Source organism: Rhea pennata, chromosome 10, assembly GCF_028389875.1.
Source record: "Rhea pennata isolate bPtePen1 chromosome 10, bPtePen1.pri, whole genome shotgun sequence".
NCBI lineage: Eukaryota > Metazoa > Chordata > Aves > Rheiformes > Rheidae > Rhea > Rhea pennata.
Genome location: NC_084672.1, coordinates 9,353,995 through 9,371,585, shown reverse-complemented (window position 1 = coordinate 9,371,585; position 17,591 = coordinate 9,353,995). Strand labels below are relative to the sequence as shown.

Genomic DNA, 17,591 nt, shown 5'->3' with positions numbered 1-17,591 from the left:
TGCCCCAAAAGATTTATTCTATTTACAGTGGCACATTAATAGAGAAATCACTATCTTCATCACGTACACAAACCCTCTTCCTACAGGCAGCACTCCCAGGCACACCAAGGGCCTTGGAGGGGTGTGGTGAAGGGTTTGAGGGAGAGGCAGGGGAATGCCTTCCTGCAGTGGTGAGCTCAGGAATGAGCCCAGTGTCCCTTTTCCCAATCTCCTTTCATCTCAGGGGATGGACAGGCATGGCTTTTACAGAAGGACTGGGTTTATAAAATGCACTATACAATACCACGCCCTGGGAATGAGCCATACAGGTAATTTTTCCCATGCACAGTCTATACACCATTTGAACAAGGGAAACATCTGCAATCACTGAAGGCTGTAGGAGGGAGGACCGTTGGCAGGGAGACTCACAGTTATAAAGCACGGCACTGTTTGAAATCACGCAGAAAAGGCAGACCGGACCGGAGGCCAAAGCATCCTTGCTGAGGTCCTTCAGTATCAGCTGGTAATGCAGGATCGGAGAGACTTGGACACCACTACTCACATATAGAAGCCGCTGGCTATTCCACAGCCAGTTCAGCACCAGCCAGTGTTCAGCGGAGAAATCCTCATCCAGTCAGCTAGTTGGGTGTGAGAATCAACAGAAAAGTGAGAGTAGATCAAGGATTACAGACAAAGGGACCCTGACAAGTATCACAGTTAGAAGTAACAGGAATCCTGCAGAAGGAGCACTGCCAGGACCCAGGATAAGAGCAGGGGGCAGGACAGTGCTACCAGACAAATGCAGTGCATCCTCTCTGCTCACCAACAGTTGGAGCAGTTTCCCATAGAAGACACAGAGAAAGCTCCAATGCTGCCTGGGGTAGCAGTAAAATGACCTGGTGATTTCTGGTGCTGGAGGAATGAAGGAGAAAGCAGGGGGCACCTAAAAACCTTGTATGGCAAAAAGGAGAGATTCTGACTCAAAACGTGTCCCATCATAGAGCTAAGAGCCTCATGGGAGGCCTGCAGAGACCATGTGCTTTAGCAATGACGTCAGGCATGACTAGGAAAATGCAGCTGAATCCTAACCAAGGAGGCAACTCAACACTGACCATGGGGGCAGGGCTGGCGGTATTCATAGCTTCCCATGACATACAAGGGAGCCTAGGTCTGCAGGGCTTATCCCCATTGCTACGGAAAAGCCCTATAGTCCTCGGCTGCACAGGCCATATATAGCTGGAAACCTGGATCCTGATGTTGGGATGTAATCAAGGAAAATATCATACTTATCAAATGTACACCCATCTCCACTGGTGCCCAGGGAGGAGGCTCAGCCCAGCCAGGCACTGCGTAAGCCCAGCTGGCAGCACACAGAGAAGCAACGCACTGGGCGAGCTCAGAGAGAGTCTGTTCTTTTACGGGCAAACACAGCCGACATGCTCTTGACAATGCCACGGATCCGAGTACCCCTTTTCAGTGCCAGTCTTGTGTCAGGGATACGCTCAGCCAGTCCATGGAAGACCATGAGCGCCCCATGATAAGCCTCGGCGGCTGAGACCTCATAGAAACCACAGTCCAAAGAGAGGGCCAAGAGCCGGCCCTCCTCGCTGGACACCACCCTGTGATGGTGCAGGTCCCGTTTGTTGCCCACGATGACGATGGGCACCTTCTCCTGGCTCAGACCCTCCTTGGCTGCCTTGATGAACTGCACTTTGAGAGGCAGGATATTGAAGCTGGCACGGTCACAGATGCTGTATACCAGGACAAAGCTGTCTGCCCACTGGATTCGCTTTTTCTCTGAGGAGCCCTCATCTGCCTGGTCCTGGGGAAACAGAAAAGAGACAGGAGCAAAACAGTGGGGTTAAACTCTGAAATAACTCCCAGTGAACTGCCAAAGAGGATGTAAATGCTGGAAAAGCTCCCTGGCCCATGGGGCTAGGATGGAAACAAAAATACTGCCCTTCTCATCCAAGTTCATGGTTTACCAGCCTAAACTACAGCAACCAGGGCCTGGAGGGCACACAGTGCTGTTTTTATCACCACTGGGCAGACTTGCTTGCCAGAGACTGAGCCAGACTGATGCAAAAGGTTCATTTATCCAGCTCCCCCTCTCCAAGCCCGCCTGCAAGCAGGCAGTGTACAAGAATCCTGCAGTGCTCTACCGTCCTGAGTTCAAGGAGGCACCAAACAGCAACTCCTGCTCGCCAGTTTAGCAAGCAGGTCCAGGAACAAGCTATAGGGCACTAACCCTTTCACTGTCACAGGTCCAGCACCTCCATGTTATTAAACAGATGGGAAAAAGAAGACGGAGCCTATCAGGAATGGCTGGTGAGCAGCAGCAACACAGAAGGGCAACGAGAATCAGGAGCACAGAGGAAGGCAGAGCAATACCTGACAGATTGTACCAAGGCGACAAGATTGGGGCACTGGAGTCATGGTTACTGTCCTCACCCTATCATACAGGTGTGGAAGTGCTGCAGGCTGTAGGTGGTAATTGCGTGGCGTTCTCAGTGTGGCATTTCCATTTTGTTAATGCAGTCTTGAGCTCAATCTCGGCAGATAAAATTACTGCTTCAGCCTCCACTGCCCTTCTCAGTCAGAAAACTGCAGGCTATGATGACTACTGCTAGACTGTGAATAACGTTGCAGCCCTTTACTCTGCAGGCAAGAAGGGTTCAGTTGCCCACAAACCATCTGCTGAACGAGTCTGAAGCAAGAGCTTTGTTCACTGGTGCTTCCAGTCTGTGACTTTCCATTTGTATTTTTTTTTAGTAAAGGGCTTTTCTCCTTGGGGTGAAACCTCGCAACCTGAGTGGAGCCCTCTCACCTGTGAATATGGGACGTCCCAGATGTGGAAGAGAATCTCTCGGCCATCCACGGTCAGGCTGTGGCTGTAGATGAATTCTGCCAAATAACGAGAGTGAAGGTAGTTGTCTTCATAGGCTCAAGAGACAGTTCCCTCAAGCCAGGCCTTTTTCTCCTGGGGACAAGCCTGTCACGTCCACTCTGACGACATTGGCTGTCCTCGCTATGTGGAGATTGCACTCCACAGGCAAGGTCTGAGGGCTCCTTATGCAGAGTAACAGCCATGCAGAGTGTGTTGGTCTCCAGGACAGAATTACCGCTACCTTAAACACCCTAAACTGCCTGGATATTCACCTCTGCCCCAGAATACAGTCCATGCACAACTGTGCCATCAGTTCTCCCCACCCCGAGCCTTTTGCACACCAAAGAAACGCTTCTGAGGCCAAAAAAAACAGGCCCTGGAACAAATACAGCCACGAAACCTCCTGGGGGCAGGTGAAGGCCCTAGGGAAACACCGGGGTGGATGGGAAACAGCCAGATCCTGTAGCCAGAATCAGGCTCATTCCTGACTTCCCAGTCCCTAGCAGTAAGCTAGCAGGACTGCCCTCCATCTGGCACTCACCCATGTCTCCGTATTCCCCGATAAAACGCCTGGTGAGGAAACGCACAGTCAAAGCTGCAAAGAGGAGAGTAAGACTCATAAAAACAACCCTAAGCATTAAAGATCTTTATTTCGGTCCCAAGCAAGGTTAGCTCGGCCCTTGACCACGGTCAGGCACCATCCCCCCTCCCAACTCCCACTGACAGGCATGACCTCTGGATTTTCTCCGTTGTGTTTCCTTGTAGCCATCAGCAGCTCTGCAAACAGAGCAGGGGCAGAGCACACACCAGCACATCAGCGGACTGCGGCTCGCTGGAAAACTCCTTCCCCGGACACCGTCCCGCTGCCCGAAAGGCTGCGCTCAGCTTCCCCACCTCGAATCCCCGCTGCCCCGGACAAACCCAGCCCCACCTCACCCGTGAGCTCAGACTGCAGCACCGGCACCGCAGCTCACTCCAAACTCTGCTACGGGGTTTTCGCTCTTTTCCTGTGGGTGAAATGGAAAGTTCCTGCCTGCAAACTTTCCTCTCTCAGCTACCGCGTGTTTCTTACCCGACTTCCCCACGTTGTCCGCTCCCATAACGAGCACGTTTGCTTCCATTTTCAGGGCGGCGGGGCCAGGCACCTCCAGGAGGGCAGGGTGCTCCGGGGTGAAGCTGGCACTGCGGCGCAGCGGGAGCCGCAGACCCATGTCTAGCAGGGCCGTCCCTCTCGCTGGCGGTCCCAGCGGCTCTCCGCGGAGCAGTGGAGCTGCCGCTTCCCACACCGCCCAGGGGATCCGTGGGGACCATACCATTCCCAGCAACCGGAGGGGTGACGCAGCACGAGCTGCGGCCTGGAAGATTAAAAACTTTGCTATCAATCAGATCCGCTCAGACGTCAGCCCCCGTACCTGGCCCCGCCGCCCCGAGCGCGGCAGGGCGCAGGCCGGGCAGGGACGTGCTCTGCGAAGCGCGTCCCCGGGGTGGCCAGGGCCTGCACGTGAGGCACGGTGTCCCTCGGCGGGGCCGCGCGGCCCCCGTCCCGTCCCCGGAGTCGTCGCACGGCTGTCTGCGTGTGATGGAGCATCTAATGAGACCTACACGGGTTGTCTTCTCCTCTCCGCGCATCTTGGCCCCGATTTCCCGCGTGGTCTCCGTAGCCCGCCCTGCTCTCCCGTCCCACGCAGTCGTCTCCCTCCTTCCGCTCCCCCAGCTCGCCTCAGCCGCTCGCCCTCACGGGCAGGGCCCCCGCTTCGGCCATCACGCCCAAGGGTCCTGCCAGGGGGACAAAGGTCTGGGAGCGGAGCCCGTCGCCGGGCACGGCCGCCCTCGGCCCCGGGACCGCGGCACGCTCCCAAGGAGGCCGCTTGTCTCCCCGAGGCAGGCCCCGCGCCCGGCCGGGGGGCCGCAGGACAGCCCGAGGCCCCCCGCGGCGAGCCCTGGGCGCGCGGGCGCCACAGCCGCCTCCTCAGGGCTGCGCGGCACCGCGTGCCCCACGCCGAGGCCCCGCCGCGACGGGGCCGGCCGCGGCCCCCCGACACCGCCCACGGGGCTGCGGGGCCGCTGCCCCCCGGCGCCGCGGCGCAGCGCGGCTGGCGGACCCTGACGCCCGGGGCGCCGGGCCGGGCCGTCGGCGGGCGCGGGGGGCCGGGCCGGGCCGGGCCGGGTCGGGCCGTCGCCCCCCGCCCGGCCGGGCGGAGGCAGCCCCGGGCCGTTCCCCGGCAACGGCGGGGCCGCGCCCGGGCCGCGCCGGGGCGGAGCCGTCTGACGCCATCGCGGCGCGCCGGGGCCGGGGCCGGGGCCGGGGCCGGGGCCGCCATGGGCCCGGAGGGGGCGGCCGTGCGGGTGGCGGTGCGGGTGCGGCCGCTGCTGCCCAAGGAGGTGCTGCGCGGGCACCGGCCCTGCCTGCGCGGCGACGCCGCCACGGGCGAGGTGGCGCTGGGCCAGCGCCGCCGCTTCCGCTTCGCGGCGGTGCTGCCCGAGGGCGCGGGGCAGGCGGCCGTGTACCGGGCCTGCGTGCAGCCGCTGCTGCGCGCCTTCTTCCGCGGCTTCAACGCCACCGTCTTCGCCTACGGCCAGACCGGCTCCGGCAAGACCTACACCATGGGCGAGGCCAGCGTCGGTGAGTGCCCGCGGCCGCCGCCCGCCGCGCCCCGGCCCCGCCAGCGCCCCGGCCCCTCCGGCCCCGCCGCCCCGCCAGCGCCGCCGTCCTCACCGGGGCCGTTTTCATGTTGTTGATGACCGTGTAGATATCTTACTGAGCATGTACTGTAAATATTTTGGTCAGCCTTAGTTAATGGCATAACTTGAAGATACTGAATTGCTTCCATACTTTCAAGTTTATCTCTAGTTTAATTTTCCAGCTGGGGATTGGGGCATTGTCCTTTTACATGGCTGTTAATAAACAAAAGCAAAACAACTTTAAATTAAAGTTCCAGAGTGCTGTGGCCAGATAAAGATAGTCTACAAGCATTAAAAAAATAAAAAATAAATAAAAATAAAAGTATGTGCTAGGAAAGTTTGTGGAGTAGTGCTGGCTTCAAAGGCAGGCATATTCTGGCCTCGGGCATGGTGTTTGTTTCCTTCTGATACCTTAATGCAGCTTTTTGGTCTCAAGGAGCACTGTAGACATGCAGTGTTGCTCGAATGCTGCACTGCTGTGGAAGGGAGGAGTGGAATAGGATTTGCCCCAAGGCCCTGTGTCTTAAAAGCATTCACGTGGAAGTTTAATCTGGGCTTCTAGTGATGAGCTGTGGGAAAGCTGCAAGGCTGCTCCGGTTTTGTGAAGTGTGCCCTGCAGCCTGGCTCCTGCATCGTGGCTCAGTCCCCGTCTGGCACTGGCTCTCAGGGCATTCGGCGACTGTGTACATGAATCTCTTTGCCAGCCTCCATCAATGAAGATGAGCAGGGCATCATCCCACGAGCCATGGCTGAGACCTTCAGGCTCATCGATGAGAATGACCTGATTGACTACACGGTCAGAGTGTCCTACCTGGAAGTGTATAAGGAGGAGTTTCGGGACTTGCTGCAGGTGGATACAGCCAGCAAAGACATCCAGATCCGGGAGGATGACAAGGGGAACATTGGTATGTTTGTCTGCTCTTGAGCTCCCTTTTCTTCCCATTTGCAAGCCATTTTGGCGTTTGTGTCCATGTAAGGTGGAGCGAGGTCTTCTCCTCCACATCTCTCCTGCAGTAGCTTGCTATGCATAGCCCTGCTCTGTCTAAAAAACCTATTTTTGCATGGCATAATGTGAATAGAGCAGTGGCACCAGGCTGCATAAGGGGCACTGGAAGGGACTCCTCAGAGTCTAAGCCTCAGACTTTGTGTGCCGCTGAGAACTGTGGTTTATGCTGCAAGAAGGTTCGCAGGAGCAAGCTGCTTCAGTGTGCTGTGGGGTTGTTCCAGACTGCAGGCTCTGCTGCTCCTTTGTGCAGATTTCCTTGGGCAGCTCATCCCTTGCAGTGACAGCTCTGTTTCCCATTGCAGTGCTGTGCGGTGTGAAAGAGTCAGAAGTGGAAGGGCTGGATGAGGTCTTGAGCTTGCTGGAGATGGGTAACACAGCCAAGCACACTGGAGCTACCCACATCAACGCACAGTCAAGCCGCTCGCACACCATCTTCACGGTGACCATGGAGCAGCGGCGTGGGGCTGGCCGCCTTACTCGCCTCACCCTCCATGATCGCGCCTCCCTCCCTGCCTCGGGCCAAGTGCTGGTTTCCAAGTTTCACTTTGTGGACCTTGCGGGCTCAGAGCGAATTGTGAAGACTGGAAACACGGGGGAGAGGCTGAAGGAGAGTATCCAGATCAACAGTGGTTTGCTGGCCTTGGGCAACGTAATCAGTGCCTTGGGAGATCCTCGGAGGAAGTGCAGCCACATTCCCTACAGGGACTCCAAAATCACCAGGTACAGAATGGGATCGGGACCCCACGCTCTTATGGGTGCATGGCCCAACAGGAGGGACATGAGGCTTCTCTCTGCCTTTCTGGCCTGCTGAAAGTCTTCTCCCATGCTCAGCCTGCAAGGTTTGGTGGCAGAGTCCCCCAGCCTACCGGAGAGAAGTTTGCTGGGTGAGATGTCCCTTGTGCTGTCACACTGGGGCTCTTGGTCCATCTACTTGATTGCAGGAGGTCAGTTGACCCCATGTGCCTCACAGCATTTTAGGAATCTACCCTATATGTGAGTCTTCCTGTAGAGAAGCTGGGGAAACAATGAGGCCAGGATAAAAATGAAAAACTAGCTTGTTCTGGTGCTGCAGAAGGCAAGGCTTAGATGATTCATGCTACTGAAGCTGAGATTGGGTGTCAGTGCAGGTTATTCTGCCCATTCCTGCTTAGCAGTGAGTAGAAAGTGCTCCAGTATACCTGTTGGATGGTTTGCCTATAATGAGCGGGGCTGTAGTTAATTTTTAGCCTAAACAGATGTCCTTTGCAATCTACAGCAGGGTGCTTTGTTGCATGCACCTAGCAGTGTTCTCAGAGTCAGGTAGCCCAGAGCCTTGGGAATTACCCAGAAGGAAATGTGCCATGGTGCAAACATTTCTCCTACTGCTTAATCATTCGGGTCACTTTGCTAGTGCTGAACTGATTATAGACAGAGAATATAATTTTCTTTGGGTTTAACCTTGTAAATGGATGGGTAGGTGGTACCCTTCTGTTTCCTGCATTATTCTACATTTCAGCCGTTTTAATTGTCTTGTGATGTGCTTATTCCTAGGATCCTAAAAGATTCCCTGGGGGGCAATGCCCAGACTGTCATGATAGCCTGTGTCAGCCCTTCCTCTTCTGACTTTGATGAGAGCCTCAACACACTGAATTATGCCAGCCGAGCTCAGAACATCCAGAACAAGGCTGTGGTGAACTGCCGCAAGGAGACAGAGCATGTTGAAGAGCTTCATCTGCAGATAAAGAACTTGCAGAAGGCACTGGAGCAGCGGCACCGCTCAGAGACCCGCATTATCAACCGCTCGGACACCACCAAACAGAGCTCACAAGATGCCACAGCTCGCCTACTGGCAGAATGTGCCCACTACCGGACATGCACAGACGCTGCGTATCGGCTGCTGATGGAGCTGCAGGAGGACAGCAACCTCACTGTGGAACAGATCCTGCGGGTTAAGGAGTGGCTGTGTGCCGTGGAAAGCGAGAGGAGCGAGCTCACCTCGGCCGGGTTGGATAGTGGCATCGAGAGCACCTCTGCAGAGGACCAGAGCCTTGAGGGACAAGGTTCAAAGCTGGCAAAAGCCCAGGTAATGATTGGGATGTTAGCTCTGCACTTGGATGTGGGCATAGCATCCTAGTAAAGCACAGCACAACTGCCAAAGTCTGCTGCCTGAGGGGGGGGGCAGACCTATTGTAGAGAGCAGAGTTACAGAGGTGCCATGTGAGGACAGTGAAGTGGGCCCTATATTAGCAATGGGAAAGGCAGATGATTTTTTCCATGAAGCACTCTAGTGGTCTGGCATGAGCTCCTGTAGGCACTTGGGGAAAAATGAAGAGGCTGCTGTAGCTCTGAAGCAGGGAGGAGATGATGCTCATCTGACTACCCTGAATACAGCAGCCCTGGGGCAGAGAGCAACAACCACAGCTCGGCAGGTGGAAGGGTCAGGAGAGCGAGTGGAGGAGAAACCTGGCTCAGGGCAACCTGGTCAAGAGGCCATAGGGAGGCAGAAAGATGGTCTTCTAGGAAAGCGGAGAGAGGCTGGATTCAGCTATCATTCTGACATTTGTTTTGAAAGCAAAATCTCTGCAGAGCTGTGTCTGCAGAGCTGCCGTGCCGCTGTGGAGACCAGGGCAGTGAGGGAAGGACAAAGGCGGAGGCTGATGCTGCATTTCTTGTATTCTAGGGGCATGTGAACACTGAGAAGGTGTGTGAGCCCATCAAAGATGAGCATGTAGCCAAACTGCAGAGGCAAGTGGAGCGTCTGGAGGAGGAGAACCGTGATTTCCTGGCTGCCCTGGAGGATGCAATGGAGCAGTATAAACTACAGGTATTTCTGGGTTCTGCTTTCTTAGAAGGGACCTGCCTTGCTCTTCCCCGTTCCCCCAAACAATAGGGGTGAGTGCAGCCTGGCCTCTGGGATCCTGTGCAGCAGATCTGGGATTGACAGGTTTATGATCCCATTTTTCTTGTTGCCTCCTAGAGTGACAAACTGCAGGAACAACAGGATAAGATCTCGGAGCTGCATGTGCGCTTGGAGATGGCAATGCCAAATCTGAGTGTGCCAGAACTGCTGGAAAACCTCCACTTGGTGACTGTCACCCAGAGACCTCACACAGCCCCTCTGGATGCTGCACAGTCCCATGGCCTCAGCGTGGTTCCCTCTGGGCTCCTCCATGCTGAGCAGAGTGGAAGAGGTCTTTATAGGAAGGTGAGAATGCAAATCTTTGTTGTGAGTGCCTCCATTTAGCAGGTGCTGCCTTTTCACTCTCAGTCCCTTCACCTCAGGAGCTGTTTTTTCCCACTTCTGCACATTAGCCTTGTCAAAAGTGTAGTCCAGATGCTCAGTTCGCATCCGGAAAGATTCACATCTCTGACAAAAGCAGCCAGCTTTGAAACTGAGGCCTTTGCTTTGATCCTGCCAGCTAGTTCCAGTCTTTTGCTCAGCTTCTGAGCAGCAGAAGGCAGGAAGACTGCCAGTTAGTTATGGGAACACTCCAATTCCCCCGAAAATACACTGAACTCTGCTTTGTTGCTCTTCCTTGTACCTAACAGCAATGCCCAGCTGAAAGTCAGCTTCTTTTTCTAACACGGGCTCTCACACAGCATGTTTCATTTCTCTCTGATTCTCTTTCCCAGCAGCTTGACAGTAATCCCTCCTGCCAGGAAGAGGACCTAGCAGTCTGTCATCCCAGCCCTGTGCAGTGTCTGACTGGCAGCCCAGAGATCAAAGATGTGGTGCTGAGAAGGGAGTTCAGCCAGGACTCAGAGAAGCTGGCCCAGCTGTCCTCAGAAGAGGAGGAAGAGTGGGAACAGAAACGGTCCCTGTATCAGCGTCGGTGAGTTGAGGCTGTTCCAGCACTTGCATTGCTGCTGCAGTAATAAGGCCCTGGCCGGTCACTGGTTGGAGCTTAGTCGCCCACCTCTGCATCTCAGCCCTCATGTAGGATGTAGAAGTAAATGCCATTCCTGGGGTCAGCAGTTCTGTTGAGACAGTTGACTGCTTACCGAGGAGCTAGTTTGCTTCATTCCTGAACTTCATTCCCACTATTTCGATCTCCCTCTTACTCTGTGGATCATGAGGGTCCTTAGTGGAAACAGCTCTGGTAGTGCTGAGACCCAAATGATTAATTTGCTGTTCTTTCTAGAAATGGGATCCTAAGTTGGAGCAAGAAGGAGATTTGCATCAAGTTGGGTGAGGAGACGAGTGGAGGCAATTCCCAGCTAATTCAGGAGCAGTCAGAGCTGCCCAAAGGCAAGTGGAAACCCTAGGTTGTCAGGCAGGCTTTCTAAGGGTGGTGGTGTTTTGCTGGGTACTTTTGATAGGAAGGTCTGGCTGAACCAGAGGACAAAATGAGAGTCCAGCTGCTTTGCTCGTGGAGAAAGCTAGCTTGCTGGGATCTCGGAAGAGCTGCGTGTTTTGGTGGAAGATGGAGGTGGCTGGGTGATGCTGTGCCAGTTCTAGTTACAGATCTGAGGTCTGATTGTCCTTCTGTCCACATGACTGCTAGGACAGGAGCATCCTTACCTGGGAATCTGTGTTGTAGAAGCCTGCCGGAGGCAGGAGCAGCTGGTTGGTCTGCGGGAACACCTTCCAGGGAAGGACTCCGAGTGGAGGCTGGTGCAAGCACAGCAGAAGATCCGAGAGCTGGCAATCAACATCCGTATGAAGGAGGAGCTGATCACAGAGCTCATTAAGACAGGTGCAGAGGTGCTGGCGAGGCAATTGGGGACTATGTACCTGTTTCCTGCAAACCTTCTCCTGGTTGGGATGCTTGGTTTCCTCTCCCAAACTCACCTTTGTTTCCCTGTTGTCTGTGTTCAGTCTTTCTCCTGTAGGCAGCAAAATGCTGTTTCTCTGTCCTCTGGCTGACTGGGGCCTTTTATAGTGTTTTTTCCCCAAATCTCTTCCCCAAAGTAGCTGAGGGCAAGGAGAGCATTGGGGAGCTGAGAAAGGGAGGTCTGAAAGTCACTGTACCTAGTCTTTATAGCCACCTGCCAAAAAAGTTCAATGAGCTAGAGCAGACCTGCAAGGCCAAGGAAGCAAAGGTCTGGTGCTTTGTCTGGGGCTCTAATGAGGAGCCCAAGGGCTCTTCAGGGAAGAAGTTCAGTCACCCAGAAGGGGAAGCTCTTCCTTGTCTGTGCATGAAGGCTGCCTCTGCTCATATCTGCATGGCAGCTGATCCAGTCAGATCCCTGGGCAGCGATGCCGCAGCCTGAGGCAGATGGAGCCCTTCCATGGGACCTTGGTGGCAAGAGAACTGGGCCTGGGTGTCAGCATGGAGGTGTGTGTATGTTGCAGGCAAGGACGCCCAGGCTCTGAACAAGCAGTACTGCCTGAAGATCAGTGAGCTGGAGCAGGAGGCAGAGCAGGTGCGGGCAGAGCTGAGCGACAGCCAGAAGCAGCTCCAGGAGTTGGAAGGCAAAGAGCCATGGGACCCTGGGGAGAAGCGCAAACTGCAAGAGTATCGTACACGTGTGGCAGCTGCCCAAAGCAAGGCACGGGTCAGTGTGAACAGAGGCAGTCTGGCTCTGCCTACCAGGGCTGGTGGGTTGGGGCACTCCCCACAAAGGGTGTGGGGAAGCTGCCGAGCCTAAGGATAGCTCTCATCTGGCAGGTTCTGAGCAAGAAGAAGCAGGCAACGGAGAGGCTGGTGTCACTTTCAACCCAGAGTGAGAAGCGAGTGCAGGAGCTGGAGAGGAACATTCAGCTGATGCGGCGGCAGCAGGGTCAGCTGCAGAAACGGCTGCGGGAAGAGAGTGAGCAGAAACGGCGGCTGGAGACCGAGATGAATAAACGGCAGCACCGAGTCAAGGTAGGCGCTGGCAGGAGCAGTTGTGATAGAACTGTATTTGAGATGAAGACAGGTGGGCTCTGCAAGCCACTGGGCAGTTCTGATGGTGCCTCTGACTGTCCCAACGGAGCAACAAGCTGGGGAGAGTATGGTGGGTACTACAGTTTTTAAGAGTCTCCAAAGAGCTAGCTTGGGAGCATAATCTGCCCATCAGCCTGCAGTCCCTGGCTGCAAACAGCTTCCAGTCTCTCAAAGGCTGACAGTTGCTCCTCCCCATGCAGGAACTAGAACTGAAGCATGAACAGCACCAGAAGATTCTGCGCATCAAAACTGAGGAAATCGCAGCTTTCCAGAGGAAGCGGCGGAGTGGCAGCAACGGTTCTGTGATCAGCCTGGAGCAGCAGCAGGTACAGGCACAGCAGGTCTGGCTCACCCTTTCGCTTCAAAGAGAACTGCTGTGCCATGCTACAGGCTCACAGGGGATGCCTGGCAGTGGGTGTCTCAGCTTGAGATGGGCTGTGGCATGCTCAATCCCTAGCCTGTCCCCTCCTTAAGGAGGACAGTGCCTGATGTCATTCATGTCTGGCAGCAAAGTACCTAGAGATCATCTCTCATCTGCATGGCTAGGATCCCTTTAAGTCTAAGCATTTGTAGAGAACCTGTGCTATCTTGTCTGTTGGTACAGGGGTTGTGGGAGTTATGGCTCCCTAGGCCTCCTTGACAGTTGGGAATCCAGCTCAGCTCTGCCTCTTGTAGGAGCCTGGAGGATAAAACCAGTGAAGACTGGGCTATATAGGTTGGCACAGTTAGAACCAAGACTAGGTCTGATCGCAGCCCCTTTGCTCCCTAATCTAGTAGTCTTCAGATTGCTAGTGCTGTCAACAAACGTGCACATGACCTTTCTCTCTCCTCCATCAGAAAATTGAGGAACAGAAGAAGTGGCTGGACATGGAGATGGATAAAGTCCTTGAGCAGCGCCGGGCCTTGGATGAGCTAGAGGATGAGCTGAGGAAACGAGAAGCTATCGTGGCCAAAAAGGAGGCGTTGCTGCAGGAGAAGAATGGCCTGGAGAGCAAACGACTGCGCTCCAGCCAGGTGGGAGGAGAGTGACACCTCTGCCCCTTGCTTGCCTTCCAGCTAGAGAGGTGGGAGAGGAAAGGGCCTGTGAGGGGATGACTACGTGCCATTCTGGATCTGGCAGAGAGCTGCAGGCCAGAATGATGTAGTGTCATTGGGAAGTAGGTAGAAAATTTTATCTGCCTCTGCGCTAGTGGTTTGATAAGCCAAGGCATTTCGGGGGGGGGGGGGAAGGTTTATTTTCTGGTTTTCAGTAACAACTTGACCTGTGGAGGGAGTGTTGAGAGGCCTGGCTTTCCTTTAGAGCAGATCCTTTCAAGCATTTTCTGCTTCAGGCCCTTACAGATGACATAGTGCGTGTGTCCAGCCGCCTAGAGCACTTGGAAAAAGAGCTGACAGAGAAGAATGGACAGCTGCGCCATGGCAGTGCTCATGATCAGCAACAGATCCGCCAGGAGATCAACAACCTGCGCCAGGAGAAGGACCAGCTGCTCAAACAGAGGTTGGAACTAGACAACAAACTGCGCCAGGGCACGCTGCTGTCCCCGGAGGTACCTGTTCTTTGGCAAGGCTGCTCTGCTTGTGAGAGTGCAAAGCAGGAGGAGAGAAGTAGGGTAAAGTCCTGATCACAGGTTCCTAAACTGTGCATATCCCAGCTTCCTGCTGGTAACATTGGAGCTAGGTGAGTTGCTAGGTGGGAGGGAGATAGGGAAGGAGTGAAAGCTTTGGTCCCATATGAGTGCTGTTCCCTGTCCTGCATGCTGACCCCAACCTCAGATGGTAATTGCTGTTCTGCCTTGGCAGGAAGAGCGGATCTTGTTCCAGCTGGATGAGGCTATTGAGGCTCTGGATGCTGCCATTGAGTACAAGAATGAGTCCATCACATGCAGGCAGCGAGTGCTACGGGCCTCAGCCAGCCTGCTGTCGCAGTGTGAGATGAACCTCATGGCCAAGCTCAGCTACCTCTCCTCCTCTGAGACCCGAGCTCTGCTTTGCAAGTACTTTGACAAGGTGGGAGTCAGACTCCCTTCTGCGCTTACCAAACTGTTTTCCTCAGCCTTGAGCCTTCTGTCTGCCTCCTACTGTGTTTCTGCCCTATAAAGCTATCCCACTTGTCCCAACACCTGAAATACTTAGGTGCTGGTAGAGGATGCATTGATCCCTGTGCTGTGGTGTCTCTGCCACAACAATGCAGCAACATGTTGTTTGCTTCCTTGAAGTAGCTGTGACAGCCTAGAAATACTAATCTCCTTCACATGCAGTACCCAAAAAACCCTAACTTGATCAGGCTGTGTGGGGAAGAAGGCGTCCAGACTCCAAAGGGGTTGAGAGATCTTTGTTCTTGGGCACTGGACAGGTGGTGACACTGCGAGAGGATCAGCACAGGCAGCATATTGCCTTTTCAGAGCTGGAGATGCAGCTGGAGGAGCAGCAGCAGCTGGTGTACTGGCTGGAGGTGGCTGTGGAGCGCCAGCGCCTGGAGATGGACCGCCAGCTCACCCTGCAGCAGAAGGAGCACGAGCAGAACATGCAATTGCTGCTCCAGCAGAGCCGTGGTAACAGCAACAGGCAGCTGCAGCCTAGCATGTTCTTGGGCCTGTGCTAGCTCTTCTTCAGCTTTTGTAGGGCTCTGTGGCTTGAAGTAGCACTGTTTCTCCTTGTAGAGCACATGGATGAGGAGCTGGCCAGCAGCAAGATGCAGTATGAGGGGAGGATTCAGATGCTGGAAAAGGAGCTGAGCCGATACGTGTGGGCAAACCAGGAGCTAAACCAGAGGTTGGGTAACATGAACCTCCATCCAGGACAAACGAAAGGTAAGGGAGATCCTCGTCTTGGGCTTTGCCATTCCTAGCAAATTGGAGGTAAGCTGCTAGCACCCAGGAGCAATGCTGGAGTGGTTCAGTGCTGGCAGTGAGCACTGGGGTTAGGTTTAGCTCAGTTGGTTAGAGTGTGGTGCTAATGATGCCGAGGTCATAAGTTTGATCCCCCTATGGGCCACTCATTTGGGGTTGGACTAGATGATCTCCAGCGGTCCCTTCCAACCTTACCAATTCTATGATTCCATGAAGCACTTTGTAAGAATTGCTTTAATTTTCTCATCAGCATCAATCCTGACATTCAGCTCACCGCAGCTGTAATTTTTCCCAGCAGGGATGGAGAGAAACATTCATGGGGCTGGGGAGAGACCTCCTCCTGCACTTGGGATCTGTGAAGAATCCAGCCTTGGGGAACAGCACTTGCCCCCAGCTGTTACTGAAGAAAGCCATTGGGTCAGGGATGACAGCAGAGATCTGGTGCACGCCCCTTTGCCATCCACATGGCGACGTTCTTCCCTGCCCAATGACAACTCCGCGGACCTTCGGCAGAGGGACACAGAGCACCTGCTCAGAGGGGGGCAGTCCCATGAGATGTACCTGCCACGGAACCTCACATCTGCCTCCAAGTCCCGCCGGGAGCCGCGCAGAACCAATCTGAACACACCCCCTGTGCCTTACCACCCAGCAATGATAGATGTTAGGAAAAATCCACTCTAGACATAAGCTTGCAACACTTCTGTGGCACAGGGCCAGAAGGAGTAGATACTGCTGATGTGGGCTCAAGTGCCTTTCTGCTCCCCTGAGCCAACCTGGCCACAAACCTGTTGTATTTCATAGGCCTGAAAAACGTAGGGCTTTTCAGCATAAGGGAACTAAGGTGCAGTCTCACCAGCACTGCCTGGCCACCTTTCCTCCTGCATCTTCAGCAGCTTAAACACTGGGAAGTGGGAGGTATCTCTGAACCTGGCCTCTAACACTAAAGACTTGTTTACATTTCCACAACCTCTGCTTGTGGAGCTTGCTCATCACTAGCAGATTCAGAGGGAAACACACTGCAGTTCTAGAGAACTTGTAAATAGATTTTTGTAGTAACTTTTTAAAAAATGTTTCTACTGTAACTTTTCTAATAAAGCAGAATGAATTTTATGAAACAGGCACATGTCAGAGGTCCTATGGTCACTAATTCAACACTGCAGGAAAGACATTTAGACAAACTTCATAGCAACTGTGAATAGCTGAGGCCTGCTGCATTGTTGCCTTAATGTCTGAATACACGTGATTTAGAAGCACTCAAAATAATTACCTGTAGGATTCATGAATTACGCATTTCTCTATTTGCCTTCAGCAGCAAATGCTATCTAAGTTGCTTCAGCAAAAGCACCTCCTGACAACAGCTCAATTATCTGAACCATCTCAGATAAAAGCAGGCCTGGTTCAATACTATCTTTTGCTCTAAGCTTTCGAACAGTTTTTTTTTCCTCATTCTTAGGAGTACTTCCAGTCAGGATGTAAGAGATGAAATATGATCCTGTAAACTCATGCTGATCTGTCCCTTTCCCCAGGTGGATCTTAAGTTTAACTCTCCTAACAGCAAGAAGTGAAAGCCTTGATAGCTGCTTTTAAGAAGAGAAAGCTGCAGCTAGGTTCTGCCTGATCCCCAAAACAAGCCACTTACTGTTGGAAGAATAGTTGTGATAGCTGTGTTCCTCACTTCAGCCTGAAGTAAGGCATGCTAATTTAAAAGCCAGTATCTGCAGGAGGAGGAGAATTGGAAGATGATTCCTACATACCTATCTTGCCTATAGGGGTATTTCTTGTCCTCTTTTTAAAAGGGAACTTAACATTACTGAGGGCTCTAGGTGTGTCTGAACTGCAAGATATTTCCAAAAATAAAGGCCTCTAGTTTAAATAAGGACCTTCAGCAGCAGAAAAAGGAATCCCTTCTACTCTCTCAGAAATAATCATCTTTGAGCCCCAAGCTTATCTATGAATCCACATCCTTCCAACACATACACCTTTTCCCTTCATCAAAACAACCCTAAGTGCAGCACTTCCCTCTTAGAAAAGCCTTAAAACCACTTAATGACCTACTTTTGAACAGTTATGCCTGGCTTCAGAAGGATAGCATGCTATCTTTCTTTGTAGCTCTTTGCTTCGTGTATGTTCCGTGGACACTGGGATGACTTCCCTGCTGTGCACAAACAGATCTCTGCTAAAGGAAAAACCCAGCGCTCCAGGAGAGCTTTGGGTAGCGTAAGACAACACATGCTTTCAGCTCCTTGTAGGCTACGTTTTACTCACTGAATCACAGCTCCTGCTGTCTTCCTGTGCTCTCATTCTAACCCCACATCCCACAGATGATTAGTCACTATCTA

At 53.6% G+C, this 17,591-nt stretch overlaps 2 protein-coding genes across 5 annotated transcripts; one reads left to right on the top strand and one right to left on the bottom strand.

Moving 5' to 3' along the window:
- Positions 1 to 12: 12 nt before the first annotated feature.
- On the bottom strand, positions 13 to 4,762 carry LOC134144630 (ras-related and estrogen-regulated growth inhibitor-like protein). The gene is made up of 5 exons (XM_062583722.1): positions 4,469 to 4,762; positions 3,939 to 4,221; positions 3,408 to 3,461; positions 2,807 to 2,883; positions 13 to 1,801 (listed from the first exon to the last, which is right to left on the bottom strand). Exons 1-5 carry the CDS (start codon positions 4,493 to 4,495, stop codon positions 1,376 to 1,378), a joined length of 867 nt encoding a protein of 288 aa, XP_062439706.1. The 5' UTR covers positions 4,496 to 4,762; the 3' UTR covers positions 13 to 1,375.
- Positions 4,763 to 5,176: 414 nt separating this feature from the next.
- KIF7 (kinesin family member 7) lies at positions 5,177 to 16,367 on the top strand. Of its 4 annotated transcripts, none has more exons than XM_062583935.1 (18): positions 5,177 to 5,489; positions 6,253 to 6,453; positions 6,857 to 7,274; positions 8,085 to 8,616; positions 9,214 to 9,357; positions 9,511 to 9,738; positions 10,170 to 10,366; positions 10,676 to 10,782; positions 11,039 to 11,230; positions 11,830 to 12,032; positions 12,146 to 12,343; positions 12,604 to 12,729; positions 13,241 to 13,417; positions 13,735 to 13,950; positions 14,204 to 14,410; positions 14,757 to 14,955; positions 15,064 to 15,213; positions 15,548 to 16,367. In XM_062583935.1, the coding sequence occupies exons 1-18, from the start codon at positions 5,186 to 5,188 to the stop codon at positions 15,931 to 15,933; spliced, it is 4,185 nt and encodes a 1,394-aa protein (XP_062439919.1). In that variant the 5' UTR covers positions 5,177 to 5,185; the 3' UTR covers positions 15,934 to 16,367. The 4 variants fall into 4 exon arrangements, with proteins under 4 accessions (XP_062439919.1, XP_062439920.1, XP_062439918.1 ...); XM_062583936.1 differs by having other exon boundaries at positions 10,167 to 10,366; positions 11,075 to 11,230; XM_062583934.1 differs by having other exon boundaries at positions 10,167 to 10,366; positions 15,551 to 16,367.
- Positions 16,368 to 17,591: the final 1,224 nt, after the last annotated feature.